This window comes from Bos javanicus, chromosome 10 (genome assembly GCF_032452875.1).
Source record: "Bos javanicus breed banteng chromosome 10, ARS-OSU_banteng_1.0, whole genome shotgun sequence".
Taxonomy (NCBI): Eukaryota; Metazoa; Chordata; class Mammalia; order Artiodactyla; family Bovidae; genus Bos; species Bos javanicus.
In genome coordinates, this window is record NC_083877.1 from 60,720,093 (window position 1) to 60,735,305 (window position 15,213).

At 37.3% G+C, this 15,213-nt stretch overlaps 1 protein-coding gene across 2 annotated transcripts in view; it reads left to right on the plus strand.

The window, feature by feature from the left end:
• Positions 1-1,001: 1,001 nt before the first annotated feature.
• The window catches only part of SECISBP2L (SECIS binding protein 2 like), a 60,135-nt gene continuing 45,923 nt past the window's right edge, over positions 1,002-15,213 (plus strand). The window contains exons 1-4 of one of the 2 annotated variants that reach the window (XM_061428839.1): positions 1,002-1,223; positions 8,458-8,636; positions 13,066-13,390; positions 15,018-15,153. In XM_061428839.1, coding sequence (XP_061284823.1) covers positions 1,200-1,223; positions 8,458-8,636; positions 13,066-13,390; positions 15,018-15,153 — 664 coding nt within the window. In that variant the 5' untranslated portion in view covers positions 1,002-1,199. The remainder of the gene's footprint in view (positions 1,224-8,457; positions 8,637-13,065; positions 13,391-15,017; positions 15,154-15,213) is intronic. The other variant, XM_061428840.1, reaches the window with a different exon arrangement.

Sequence of the window (15,213 nt, forward strand, 5' to 3'; positions counted from 1 at the left end):
CCTTTATTTTTTCTTCCTTACCCTGGAACTGACCAGCAAACAAGAACTCTTAGGGTATGTGTTGGAGGAGATATCCAGAGGCAATCCACAATGATTACCAAGTGTCCAATCTCATGGCAGTCTCTTTCCTCGAGGAAACTAAGGAATCGAAGGTAAGAGGAACAATCAATAAGCACGGTGGAAAGGCAACATACCAGAGTATGTTACCTGTTGAGTGGTGGGAAAAATTAGGGGTTCTGAGATAGGGCAGAGAAGCCTGAAGGTGAGCCTAGGGTTGAACTTGGTCCTTGACAATGAATTACCTAACCACTATTTGTGGAGCTTCCTGTCTCATTTCTCAGTAGTCGCCATACTGTGGTATTCTCCTTTACAGTTAAGGCTTCCTTTAGCCAGATGACAAAAGAAAGAATAACATATGTACAGGCAGCTAAAACCTCTTCCGATATACCAAAGGTAGTTTGGGATGAGAAAGTGGTCTCTGGGCAAATAATCCACTTGCCAATGCAAGAGACACCGGTTCCAACCCTAGTTTGGGAAGGAAGATCTCCTGAAGTAGGAAATGACAAACAGTTCCAGTATTCTTGCCTAAAAAATTCCATAGACAGAGGAGCCTGGCGGGCTACAGTCCATGATAGGATTGCAGAGTCCCACAGGACTGAGACTGACAGACTCAAGTGGTCTCCGAAGTCGCTCAAGTCCTCAAAACGCGCGTGTCCGAGTGGCTCCACACTCCTTAGTTTAGCAGTCCAGAGGGGCAGTTAAGTCCCACGCAAAGCGCAGAGCGGCTCAGGGAACATGCTACTCGGAATGTCCAGCTGGCCTCAGCCTCCAGAACGGCCAGCTCGCGTTGGATTTCCGCCAGCTCAGGCCGCCTGCGATCACTCCGCCCCCTGCCCCTGTGGACCTCCGCCCCCTTCTTTCCCTTCCGCGCTCCGCCATTTCCGACTACGCCTCTAGCTCATTTGGGCCCTCCTCGGCTTCCGTCCCAGATGATCCCTCCCCGAGGCTGCCGCTGCCCCCTCCTCCCGGAGCTGGGGCCGCCTCCTCGGCCAGTGGCGTAGCCGGACTCTGCGTCGCGGCCAGCTAGATAGGGGCGGAGGTCCGGAGCCCGGTCTCGACCCGAGCGGGGGGCCATGGAGAAAGCGGCCCGAGGCACTCTTCACACCGACTAACGCGGGCCCGTTGCGGCTGCAGGCGCCATGGACCGAGCCCCCGCAGACCAGGTACGCGGGCTTGAGCCAGGCCGGTCGGGCCGGGAGCTGGGGGTCGCGGCCGCGGCTTCCTCCCGAGCGGGCCCTGGTCTCCGAGCGTGGGCCCGGACGGCCGGAGCCCTCGGGTTCCTGCTGGCGCAGACCTCCATTCCCCGGGATCCTGGCGGCGCCCCTCTTCTGCATTGTTTCAGATGCTGTCTCGAGCTTGGAGGCTTTTCCAGCTCTGATTTCCCCCGGGCTGGGGATTTGCTTTTGGCCGCCCTGACTTGTTTGGTGAAAGGGGCCAGAAGATTCCCAAGTTGTCCGTTCTTTCCCGAGAGAGGGTTTATAACTTCACCAAATACTAACCCCCCTCCCCCTTCCCTTCAGTTCTGGAATGTGTTTTTAAGGTGGAAAGGCTTCTCGCTTAGAAAAACTGTCAGGGAATGTGATAACTACAGATGATGGAGGGGTTATGGGCTTTTTAAGACCTACGTTCCCTTGAGCGAAGCATTGTTTTTGCAGTGGTTTTATGGAGGTGTTCCTTTTTAGATATGAAATACTGCGGTTTCCCTTTGCCCTTCTAGCCAGTTATTTTGCCCCCCCCCCAAATAATAGTGTTTTTGAAACATCGATTTTATATTTTAAAGGTGTAGGACCCGAAGGACGAGTTCATTTCCGAGCCCGTTTTCGTATTCACGAAGTCCCATTAATGTTTCAGTTGCATCAAATTATTGATTATCCAAGCTAGTAGGTGCTGGGAGGCTGGGATGGTGACAGTGTTTAAAAAAAAGGGAAAAAATCTAAAATAATAGTTTTCTTCCCTCCAAAAAGTTTCAGTATTTTCCATTCTGAGATCTCTATGAAGGGATTTAATTTGATGAAATCGAAGTTTACTCACTGTCCATTCCCCCTCTTCAGTTGAAGGCCTTGCCCAGTAATGAACTCGGCAAATAGATAAAGGAAAAAGATTAGGGGTTAGCCCGATGACTTTACAAATGGATAATTAACACCTGAATAACGAGACAAGATTTCCCAAATTCTTGTATTTGTATATATGTAGCTGGTATATTTATGTGTATATATGTAGCTAGTCAGAGGGAGTTCAGATTTTGAAATAGGTCTCTTTCAGCAGACAGCAGCTTCCTGGTTGTGGATATTTGTTTTGTTTTTTTCTTTTTTTTTTTTTCTCCTTTGTATAAAAATCTTTATTTAAAAAAAGCTTGTGTGAATATGACTGAAAACACAAGCGAGTTTTACGAAACAGTTTGTGCATTTACCAAAGCAAAACTGATGGGGACCCCTTGACAAATTAATTCAGGCTTTCCTGTGACCCAAGGTATTTTATATGTCCCCTATATCCAGTTTAATGAAAAATAATTTTCCAAGATACCTATCAAAAAACACCCGAAATTTCAAAGCCTGAGAAGTGAATAAGAAATTTTCTTGAATGATTTTCCAGTACGTGTGTCACTAATGAAAGGGTTAAACATTTTGTTTCTTCACTGGGATGACAGAACTGTAACTAGTAATGCTGTCATGTATATACTTATGGTTCCATGTATATATATATATATATATACTTATGGTTCCTTTCATCCCAGAGGAAATGTAATTAACTATTTAGATGGTAACTTTTAGCATAGTTATTTGTATGTAATTATCTTGACAGCAAGTGCTGTGAGCAAATTCTTTAGAGAGCCTCTTTGTCTTTCATCCCGTTTCTTTCCAGAGTTCACAACCTATTAAAATTTTGTAGAAATTTAAGCTTCAGAAAGAAACATAAATGTAGGTTTTCTGTTGAAGAATTTTTTTTTTTTTCTCTCCAGTACCTCCTACCTCTTCCCTTAGCCTAATCCTAGGGGATTATGAGAGAATAATTTGAATCAATTGCTCTTTCCCCCACACATACACTCACAGAAAGCTGAGATCCCCAAAAGTGATGCTGCTTTGCCTAGTTCATGCTGTAAGCAGTTAATTCAGGGGTCCATGGATGACCTGGAAGGAGTCTCCTTCATTTTAAATTAGCACTTTTCTGATGGCAAAACTCCATTATTTTCATTATATTCTCATATTCATCATTGAAAAAAGGCACAGAACTATTAACTTAATGATAGATGAGGGGCTGGAACTGAGATCTGTCCACTGTGTGGAGTTCTTGATTGCTTTCACTATACCACTGAGTAATGTAATGGCTTTTCCAAGTTATTTGGAATGTACTTTTATATTTTTACTAAATGAATTTAATAAGTAAAAGTCATTAAAAACAGATGCCACATGTGCTGAATTTCCGTTTTTCTCTCAAAACATTTATTTTAAACCAGTGTTGGTTTATATTCAGAATTTCTGGGAATGTCTACAGCGTTAAAACTTATAATATTATAGTGGTTGACTATTCATAGAAGTTTGATTTTTAAAGACTAGTACTAATACAGACTTTCTGCATTTTGTCTTAAATCCTTGGAGTATTGCACAAGGGTAACTTAAAAAATATCTAAGCGTGTTTTGCCTGAAGACATTCATGTTGTAGTTCTTGGAATTATGTCTTGTTTTTATATATATATATATGTATAAAATCTTTGTATAAAAGGATAAATTCTGTGTGTGTTGATCAAGATAATAAAAAGCAAGTTACTGGGAATACATGCTAGCTAGTAATCTTAACTGTAGTAATGACTATTTGAAAAAATGTTATAACCATAAGAGAATCTCAGGAGTAACCTCTTTTAGCAAGACTGTTTTAAATCAAAATGAGTAGCTTATTTTAATTGCCAGAGGTAGTTCTGAGAAAGGATGCTGCTTAGTATAGTGCATTAAAAAAAAAAATCTGTTTTGTTTATTTAGCTGTGCCGGATCTTAGGTGTTTTTTTTTCCCCTGTCCTTAAAGGGGAAAAAAAAAAAACTGATATAAAGGGATGTGAAGACTAAATAATGGAGTTTGTTTATAAAGTTTTTGTATTTCTATTTTTAGGACATTTAGGACAGTGTTTTGAGATTTAAAAAAAAAAATAAACAGTGGCTTTAGAAGTGACAGAACACTTGAGGTTGACAGTCTCTTTTGTATTATCAAATAATTTAAACTCGGGCTTAGTTTTTAGTACATTAATGTTAGATGAGTTCTTTTAAAGTAATTTGCAAAATTATTGATCACTAATGCCTTTAATTCTTAGAAAACCAGATGTGTGATAAGTGTATATGGTTTCATGCAAAGAGCTGTTTACCAATTAAGGTATAATATTATCTGGGTTATAATTTTTTCTTTAAATAATTATAAATGTCAAATAGAGTCAGCACTGCAAACTAAATGTATTCTAAATAAGTTACTCTAAAGTGTTTTTTATTCAGTAATACTTAGAGTTAGCTTTTATAGATCTAAGTAAGCTATTGCCTTAACATTTTAAAAATGCTTTTGTAATCAAAAAGAAAGTAAATAATGCTCATTTAGTGAAAATATCATTTGGAAATTTAAAAAGGCATTTTTTTCCCCTAAGCTTTTAAGTCAAAGGGGACTTTAAAAGTGCAATTAAAAAAATTTTAAAACATAATAAAATACTGCATATTAAAATGTATGGGATGTGGCTGAAGCTATACTCTGAGGCAAAGGCATAGTCATAAATGTTTTCGCTGTTCAGCATTTTAAAAGGAAGTTAAAAATTAAGCATCCAAGGAAAGAAGTGGGGGTGGGGGGAGAACTCCTCAAAGAAAGAAAGAAAATTCCAAACACTAGTATTAAATTTAGAAAGTTAGGTTTTAAAAAAGTACCATCAGAGTTTAACAAGATTAAATGTGGTCCATTTTAAGAAAAGAGGGAAAATGTATGAATAGGAAAGCAAGTAGGCAGAGTCTAAGTTAAATGCTTTGATTTTTCTCTTCAGTATTTTCTAAAGTCTTGCAAAACTTGATATGTATAACTACTGATTTATTTAGTCAAGTGGCTTACTTTCAGTAAAAGACGTTCCAGAAAACAATAAAGCCAGCAGGTATTTCTTAAGCACATTTTCCTTCAGAAGACATTTATTTTATCTTTGGTCATGATATATAAAACATCTTAGTGTTTGATACATCCTATTTACCTTAATATAGCAAGAACGTGGAGGGTTTCCATAGTCTTATTTGTTCTGTGGGTGTGTAGTACGTACTGACATTTCACTGTGGGAGCATGCTTTATTATGTTCTACTTCAGTTTTGATTTTAAGTGGGTGTCATTTTTCTATTGCTTTCTGGGGAAATTGTTTGTACTCTTCTGAAAGTTCCATCTCAGAGGAATTTAGTCTGGATTTTCTGTTGATGTGTGCTTCATACTAGTGTGGTGCTCTCTTCAGTGCATGAGCTCAGTGTGTATTTGTTAAATTATACAGGCTCTCAGTGATCTGAATGCATTTGTTTAATAAACTTTTAAATAAGGTTTCTACAGTTTCTTGTTCAAAACAGGTTTCTGGGATTATGATTTTTCATTAACTTGGAAAATTCTGAAGTAATTTCTGAAAGATAAAGGTAATTTTACAGTACAGTGTCTTTTTTTTTTTTTTCCTTTTTTTTAGCAAATAGAAGTACAGGAGTAGATTTTGTTCTGTTTAGACTTCTTCCATTATTTTATTTTCTTTAAGGAGACAAAAATTTCTTAACGGTCATGGCATAAATAGACTAAACAGAAATACAAACTGAGGAGTATCATTGTATGAAGTAACTAGTTAATTTTTTCATAACATTTTGTTGTCTACTATGTAAGACATTTTTTCCTTTAATTTCTATATTAGTGAAATAACTGCCAAAATCTGTTGCTTGCTTAACATATTATCTGTATGACTTTTATTATGTGAAATTTTAAAAAATATTTTGCCATATGAACATTACTTTTCAGGCCTGAGGACAGCTGAGGCTGCATTTTGATGTATGATGCTGAAGGCCCCAAAGTCACGACAAACAACTTTTAAAACCATAGGGAGTTGTAACTGTGGGAGAAAGTTTGCCAGTCTGTTCCTACTAGTGACATCTTCTGTTTGTGCAGCTGTTGACTACAGCAGCTTCTCTTTTTTGGTAAAAACAAAGGATCATTTCAGTGTTTGTGAGTTTTATTGTTGAATGCCAATATCTAGAATTGTACTTAGAATAGAAGCCAATACAGACTTAAATTTTTGGGGACATATACTGTGTATATGTACAGATATTAGTTATAAATTATGCATGACACTTTTTGAGTAGTGGTTACTTAAATTCACAAAACATATAAAGAACAGATGAGACTAGGTATTAAAAACTTGTTGCAAAACAAAACAAAAAACTTTTTTTTTGTTTTTGGCTAGTCTGGTGGTTTGTGGGGTATTTGTTTCCTCACCAGGGATTGAACCCGTGCCCCCTGCAGTGGAAGTGGAATCCTAAACACTACACTGTTGGGAAAGAGCAAGGATATGAATTTGTTGTTACCAAAGTAATTTATGAATTGGTATTATTTGGGGGTATCAGGAAAAGTTATTTTTAAATTGCCTTATTTCTTTATATTAGTATTCTTAGTTTTTTTTCATATGGGACTGAGAATTTAATATAACCATATACCTTGAATTAGAAAAAAAAATTCAAATGTCTTCTAGCCCAGATTTATAAAGCTGTTCAGGATTCTCATACGTTCAAAGGTTGATATTTTAGACCTTAATAAGTTTTGAGTCCTAATAACTATCATAGTGAAAATCACCGACCTATATACTATTAACATTTGTTTTTGCCTCCTATGTTGGAATTCAAGAAACCAACTCACACATTATTTATGAGTACAATTATGTTATCTATTTCAGATTTGGTCAGTAGTATAAAAGTAGACATCAAAGTTACATCAGGTGGGGAGGAAGGATATTGAATTGATACTGCTGTATAGTTCAGATTTCTTCCCTAGACATGTGTTTTCAAATGTTCACAATGAACTGTTTTTGAACAGTTTGAAAAAAGGCTGTATATTCAGCACATATATTTAGCATGTCAAGTCTTTTCTTTAGATTTTTTTGGATTTTCTACTAATTACTTTTGTGAGACACATGCATGAAATTTATTCAGAGAAATATGCCTTGATGGGAGCTTCTAATAAATGCCATCCCAGTGGGGAAAAAGTTCTGGTTAGATCTATTGCTTTCACGTAGTTGATTTGAGTTGTTGAAATATTGGGTTGCATTCCACTCACTGGTTTTGCAAAGTGTTTATCTTTTAATATTGTTATGTTTGTGGGTTTTTTCCCCCAAGTCACCTTGAGATGTTTGTAGTTTTTTAACATTCTCCTTTTACAGAATGTGCCTATAGATTATTTTATACTAAAATCTTAAAAATTTTAGTTAAATATAGCAAACACAGAAAGAAAAATGCACAAAACCAGTGTACAGCTAAATGAGTTATTGGATGAAGACCTTGTGTCACCCATGTTAGGATACAGGATTTTGTTGGGTGCCTCAGAAGCTCTGCCAGGTGCCTCTTCCCAATCACAGCTTCCTCTTTCCTGAGAGTAATTCCTATCCTGACGTTCATGGCTCTTCTTTACTTTTCTTTATAGTTTTGTCCCCAATTTGTGCATCCTTAGTATGGTACTTTACTATGTTTAAACCTCTATAGATTTATAAGAGAAGATAAAAATAAACTAACATGGAGCACGAATTCTGGATTACCTTATTTCCTCGGTTTGTTTGCTGGAAAGCTGAAGTGCTCACTTTTTTCTCAATTTAACTGTGAAGCCAAAGTTTTTCTCCCTTGTGCTAAGTTGTTTTTTTCATTTATTGTAGACATTATCCTTCCTTTTAATTTAACCATACTAATCTAATTTCCTGCAATGGACAGAAATAAACTTTTTTAGGCTATTCAAACAAATATAGAGTAGTTATCCTTCAGAACTCTGTTCAGTGACTTTTTTCCACTAACAAAATTAACTTAAAACACAATGTTTTGTTTGAAGAGCGAGTTTGTTTTTTGTTTTGTTTTGTTTTTTTACTACCAGCTTTATTTTTGGACTCCAAGGTATGACTTCCTTGTACTCTTGATTGTTTTAACAGCTTTGGTTATGTAAGAAATGACTTCATTGAAATGTAGTAACCTTTGATAAAGTTTTTATCCAGTTGATGGCTTTGTCTAAATAACATAATCAGATTAAAATTTTAAAATGTGACCTTGCTCTTCTTTTGAATGTTTTGTGAATACTGAGAAGACTGTCTCTTTTATTGTTTTATTGTTGTGAATTTGTATTATTTAAGTTTTTGCTTGTTTGTTAGTAATGTGTTTCACTTTCTCTTTGAAGAATGTCAAGCTGTCAGCTGAGGTAGAACCATTTATTCCCCAGAAGAAGAATCCTGATACATTTATGATCCCTATGGCACTCCCAAATGATAATGGAAATGTTTCTGGTGTAGAACCAACTCCAATTCCCAGCTACCTGATTACCTGTTATCCATTCGTGCAAGAAAACCAGTCCAATAGGTAATTTGTTTATTATTATTTTCTTTTGGTGGGGGAAGAAAGGGGTAGGGAAATGTAGAAGTTTGCAAAGCACACGTCTTAACTTTTTCCTTTTGTAACTTTTAAGTATTAACTATTTCTCTACTTTCTAAGAGGAGTAAATGAAACCAAATGATGTAGAAATTTAAAAATTGTTGGCATGGATTATTATTATTTTCTCATTCTTTCTAAGAGAAAATGGAATTCTTTGTATCTCCTATAATAAGTTATTGAAATTTTTTTGAAATAAACTGACTCAACGGGAGGAAGGAATTATTCAGAAAGAGGTGAACAGAAAACCTTTTTTTGAGGATAGGCATATAATCCTAATTGCCAAGACAGTCTGTTCTAAGAAGACTATATCAAGGGATGGCCCTTAACTTTGAAGCTTCTGTGGCCAGTTAGCTTATTGTATCTTTAGACTCTGTAGTTTAAATTTAGTTTCTGTGCTATGGTCACAGAGTGATTTAGCAAAATGCTTACAGCTCGGATACTGTGTGACCTAGTGGTTAGGGTGTGTCTTGTGATAGTCCTGATAGCCTTTCTAACCCTGCTTAGACTGTCTGAATGATTAGCACTTCATTGGTGTAGTTCATTTTATTGCTGTATGAAAGTACTTTCAGCATGTTTCATATTATATCACACATTAAAATTGTACTTCTAGCACTGTAGGATAAATGGATGAGGTAGCTGGACTCTAGCCTTTGCCCAGCCACCCCTGAGGGCTAAGGCAAGTCAATATTTCTACACATGTTTAACCATTGTGTCACACTAGTGTGTTCAGGCACATTCTTTGAGAAATTCTGGATAGATGAGATATATGGTCAGTAAATTACTCTCTCAGGTATTAAATATTCAAGTTAATACTCTAGAACTCTTTAATAGTTTGGGGGATTAGGCACAGTAGAAGCTAAAGGATTCTGTTCAATTGAGTCAAGGGAAATAGATTTAAGGGACTATATCTGATAGATAAGAGTGCCTGATGAACTATGGACGGAGGTTCGTGACACCGTACAGGAGACAGGGATCAAGACCATCCCATGGAAAAGAAATGCAAAAAAACAAAATGGCTGTCTGGGGAGGCCTTACAAATAGCTGTGAAGAGAAGAGAAGCTAAAAGCAAAGGAGAAAAGGAAGGATCTAAGCATTTGAATGCAGAGTTCCAAAGAATAGCAAGAAGAGATAAGAAAGCCTTCTTCAGCGATCAATGCAAAGAAATAGAGGAAAACAACAGAATGGGTGATCTCTTCCATAGAGATCTCTTCAAGAAAATTAGAGATACCAAGGGAACATTTCATGCAAAGATGGGCTCGATAAAGGACAGAAATGGTATGGACCTGACAGAAGCAGAAGGTATTAAGAAGAGGTGGCAAGAATACACAGAACTATACAAAAAAGATCTTCACAACCCAGATAATCATGATGGTGTGATCACTGACCTAGAGCCAGACATCCTGGAATGTGAAGTCAAGTGGGCCTTAGAAAGCATCACTATGAACAAAGCTAGTGGAGGTGATGGAATTCCAGGTGAGCTATTTCAAATCCTGAAAGATGATGCTGTGAAAGTGCTACACTCAATATGCCAGCAAATTTGGAAAACTCAGCAGTGGCCACAGGACTGGAAAAGGTCAGTTTTCATTCTAATCCCAAAGAAAGGCAATGCCAAAGAATGCTCAAACTACCGCACAATTGCACTCATCTCACACGCTAGTAAAGTAATGCTCAAAATTCTCCAAGCCAGTCTTCAGCAGTATGTGAACCATGAACTTCCTGATGTTCAAGCTGGTTTTAGAAAAGGTAGAGGAACCAGAGATCAAATTGCCAACATTTGCTGGATCATGGAAAAAGCAAGAGAGTTCCAGAAAAACATCTATTTCTGCTTTATTGACTATGCCATAGCCTTTGACTGTGTGGATCACAATAAACTGTGGAAAATTCTGAAAGAGATGGGAATACCAGAGCACCTGACCCGCCTCTTGAGAAACCTATATGCAGGTCAGGAAGCAACAGTTAGAACAGGACCTGGAACAACAGACTGGTTCCAAATAGGAAAAGGAGTACGTCAAGACTGTATATTGTCAACCTGCTTATTTAACTTATATGCAGAGTACATCATGAGAAACGCTGGGCTGGAAGAATCACAAGCTGGAATCAAGATTGCCAAGAGAAATATCAATAATCTCAGATGTGCAGATGACACCACCTTTATGGCAGAAAGTGAAGAGGAACTCAAAAGCCTCTTGATGAAAGTGAAAGGGGAGAGTGAAAAAGTTGGCTTAAAGCTCAGCATTCAGAAAATGAAGATCATGGCATCCAGTCCCATCACTTCATGGGAAATAGATGGGGAAACAGCGGAAACAGTGTCAGACTGTATTTTTTGGGCTCCAGAATCACTGCAGATGGTGATCACAGCCATGAAATTAAAAGATGCTTACTCCTTGGAAGAAAAGTTATGACCAACCTAGATAGCATATTCAAAAGCAGAGACATTACTTTGCCAACAAAGGTTTGTCTAGTCAAGGCTATGGTTTTTCCTGTGGTCATGTATGGATGTGAGAGTTGGACTATGAAGAAAGTTGAACGCAGAAGAATTGATGCTTTTGAACTGTGATGTTGGAGAAGACTCTTGAGAGTCCCTTGGACTGCAAGGAGATCCAACCAGTCCATTCTGAAGGAGCTCAGCCCTGGGATTTCTTTGGAAGGAATGATGCTGAAGCTGAAACTCCAGTACTTTGGCCACCTCATGCGAAGAGTTGACTCATTGGAAAAGACTCTGATGCTGGGAAGGACTGGGGGCAAGAGGAGAAGGGGACGACAGAGGATGAGGTGCTGGATGGCATCACTGACTCGATGGACATGAGTCTGAGTGAACTCTGGGAGTTGGTGATGGACAGGGAGGCCTGGCGTGCTGCGATTCATGGGATCGCAAAGAGTCGGACATGGCTGAGTGACTGAACTGAACTGAATATTACATTAAGAATCTTTGACCTATATTGGACTATGCTTGAAGTAATTTATAAACTAAAAATACTATTGCAGTGTTTGACAGAGTGGCTAAGTGTACAGTATAATTTTAACTTTTCTTATCTTACCAAATAATCTTTGAGAATTCATGAGTAGGCCAGCCATCAGATTATTTGAAAATATTTTTAGAATTATGGCAGGGAACATTTTTCCCTTGTGCTTTGTCAAGGAATAGTAAGGAAAAGCTCTCTCATCCAGCTCTGTATGACCTCTTAGTCATCAGCGGCAACTGTCTGCAAGGAGGACTGATGAGATGGGAAGGACTGGTGCTTTATAGGAAGGCATCACACTAGAAGAACTCTAATGCTGGAGATAAGATGGCACTGAACAAGCTTGCCTTTTTCTTTTCTTTCTCTTGGACCTCTGGCACCTGCTTCCATTGTCAAGAAGGGGAGCCAGGGAAAGAGCTGGACTTGGCCAAGTGGTTAGGGGAATATTGGAGAGGAGTAGGAGGCCCTTGGCCTGAACTAAAGAATGGAGGTGGAATAATCAAGTCACCTACTGTAAAGACCACCTTATACAATGATCACGTTACCCTGCTTTTTGCAGAGGGCTGTTACAGTTAGTTACTGCCATTGAATGGGAACTTTGGACTGCCATTACTGGCAGATTCAGCAGATAGGTGTTTAACTTTTAGGCAGAAATATTGTGAGGCTGAGGGAGAGAGCTACAAATAAGAATACTCTGTACATTTTAAATTTTGAAATGCAGTAAACTGTCAGGTTAAATTTCTTTGTGTGTGTGTGTGTGTGTGTACACACTCAGTCGTGTCTAACTCTTTGTGACCCTTTAGACTGTAGCCCACCAGGCTCCTCTGTCCATGAGACTTTCACGCAAGACTACTGGAGTGGGTTGCCATTTCCTACTCCAGGGGATCTTCCTGACCCAGAGATCAAACCCACAGCTCTTGGATCTCCTACACTGCAGGCAGATTCTTTACCGCTGAGCCATCAGGGAAGCCCGAATTCCTTTATACTGTCAATTAAAATTGTTATTACACATACGTAAAAACTAATTATAGCAAGGAAATTGATAAAAAATGATCTCTTTTTCAGAATTATTATGAGGCTACAGTTGGCACTAGTGGTAAAGAACCTGCCTGCTAATGCAGGAGACTTCAGAGTTGGAGGTTCGATCCCTGAGTTGGGAAGATCCCCTGGAGGAGGGCACGGCAACCCACTCCAGTATTTTTGCCTAGAGAATCCCATGGACAGAGAAGCCTGACAGGCTATGGTCCATAGGGTCACAAAGAGTCAGATACAATGGAAGCAACCTAGCACATTTTATACTGTTATTTTCTTTTATTAAAATAAGTTGAAAATTTGCTTTGTATTATTTTCAGACATGCATGTCAATAGATTTGTTCTTTTTTGATTTGGTTTTACAGACAGTTTCCATTATATAACAATGATATACGATGGCAACAGCCTAATCCAAACCCTGCTGGACCGTACCTTGCTTACCCCATTATATCTGCTCAGCCACCTGTTTCTACAGAGTATACATATTATCAGCTGATGCCAGCACCATGTGCACAAGTCATGGGTTTCTATCATCCTTTCCCTGCACCTTACTCCAACACTTTTCAGGCTGCAAATACTGTCAATACTATAACCACAGAATGCACTGAGCGTCCAAATCACCTTGGACAGGTCTTCCCATTGTCTGGCCATCGAAACAGAAATAGTAATAGAGGACCAGTGGTACCAAAAGTAAGTGACCACATTTGATTGGCTTTTGTGTTGGATATTTCTGTTGTTAGTAATTTGCTACTTGTATCGATTAGCCTTTACTACTGAGTTTTACTTTTTAAAAAACAGTTAAGGATGTAGCATTTTAAAAATAACTTTTCCATTACTTTTGTTCCTCATTCTTTAAATGGTGATAGGATTAACAGTCATTTTCAAGTTAGAGAGTTTATATAAGCATAATGTACAAATATTTACAAATTATTTTAATTTAGTGATAAAAATTGCATAGTGACACAGTTTTAGTAAGGGATTAATTTGGCTCCTTTCCTAGCAGTGTTAAGTGGCTAATGTACATCTAATGTACATCAATCTTCAGAAATAAGCAAGAGATATTATGGAAAAGAATATTGAATTAAGTCTCTTCAACTTCATTGTTTTCTATTCTGTCAATTTTTAGTAGGAACAGCACTTTGTTTTTTAGAGAGTGCTTTATTATATGAACACAGGGTCTCCTAGGGCTAAAGAAAATTAAAGATAAATGTGCGAAATGACTTTGTCAACACCAGCCTTTTGACTAAGTTAAAAAAAAAGACACAAAGGCCTTGAAATCACAGAAGAGTTTTAAGGTTAATTCTAGGTGTCTGTTTATTAAGTAAAATATTATTTTTCTATTGAAGCCATAGTGTCAAAGCAAATAAGAAAAACCAGATTTCTTCTTAGCTTCTTTTAGAAGAAGCTTCTTTCAGATTAGCTTCTTTTGAGCTAATGGAAAGCAGAGTGATTAAATGCCTTTTACGTCTGTTATTGTCAAGGAGTTCATGCTTTCCTAGATTCCATTAGCCCAGCCTCTTCGGTGAAAAGTCTGTGATGTCTTCTGGCATACTTTTTTCAGGTTAAAATACAAACAAGCTGTAGAAGTTGCTTTGAAAAGCTTATTAGTTTTTGTCCGTGGAAACTTTCTGGGTCAAGGGAAATCCTTTTGGGATATCTGGGAATGAAAAGAAATAAGTATTGAAAATAGACAATAGTATATAACTTTCAAGTATTTAAGTAACATGATTTCTCAGAGTACATTTCCAGCACTTTAAGAAGTTATCTAAGGAGTTAAATTTGGAGTTCTTTTGTATAAATTGCTATTAAATGATGGATACTCATATTTTTAAAAAATGAAGGAAAGGATCAGCTTTTTAATATTTTCTTTTTAAATTCTAAAGCAGAAATTTCTTTTGTACTTCATTGCTCTCATGAAAAAATTGAGCTTTTGGATAAGTTACCACCCTTTTTACTGATACTGCCTTTTTAAATAAAAATTTATAACCCCTTGATGTGGTTATACTCTTATTATTTATTATTAAGAAAATTTAAAATGCAAATGACAATTAAAATGAATATATCTCATTAATTATAATAGTATTAATGGTTATTTGAAAAGTAGTATATAAATGTGTATATAATACATTATATAGCTTCCTATGATTAGCTGTAGATAATTTAATGAAATCCTAACACAGTAACCCTGTTTCCTCATGGATTGAGAGTCACTCATTTGTAGCCTCATTTAAGTATATTTTTAAAGGATGTATTGATATATTTTATAATGTTTATTAGTACATTGAATAAGATTTTAATTTTTTTTTACTTCAATCAGCAACAACTTACACAACAGCACATAAAAAGCAAAAGACCACTGGTGAAAAATGTAGCTATTCAGAAAGAGACAAGTGCAGCAGGTCCTGATAATCGATCAAAAATTGTGCTACTGGTAGATGCTTCACAGCAAACTGGTAAGGCAAGATTTTTCTTATGTATATACATCATAGATTTAAAAATATTTTTTGTTTTAT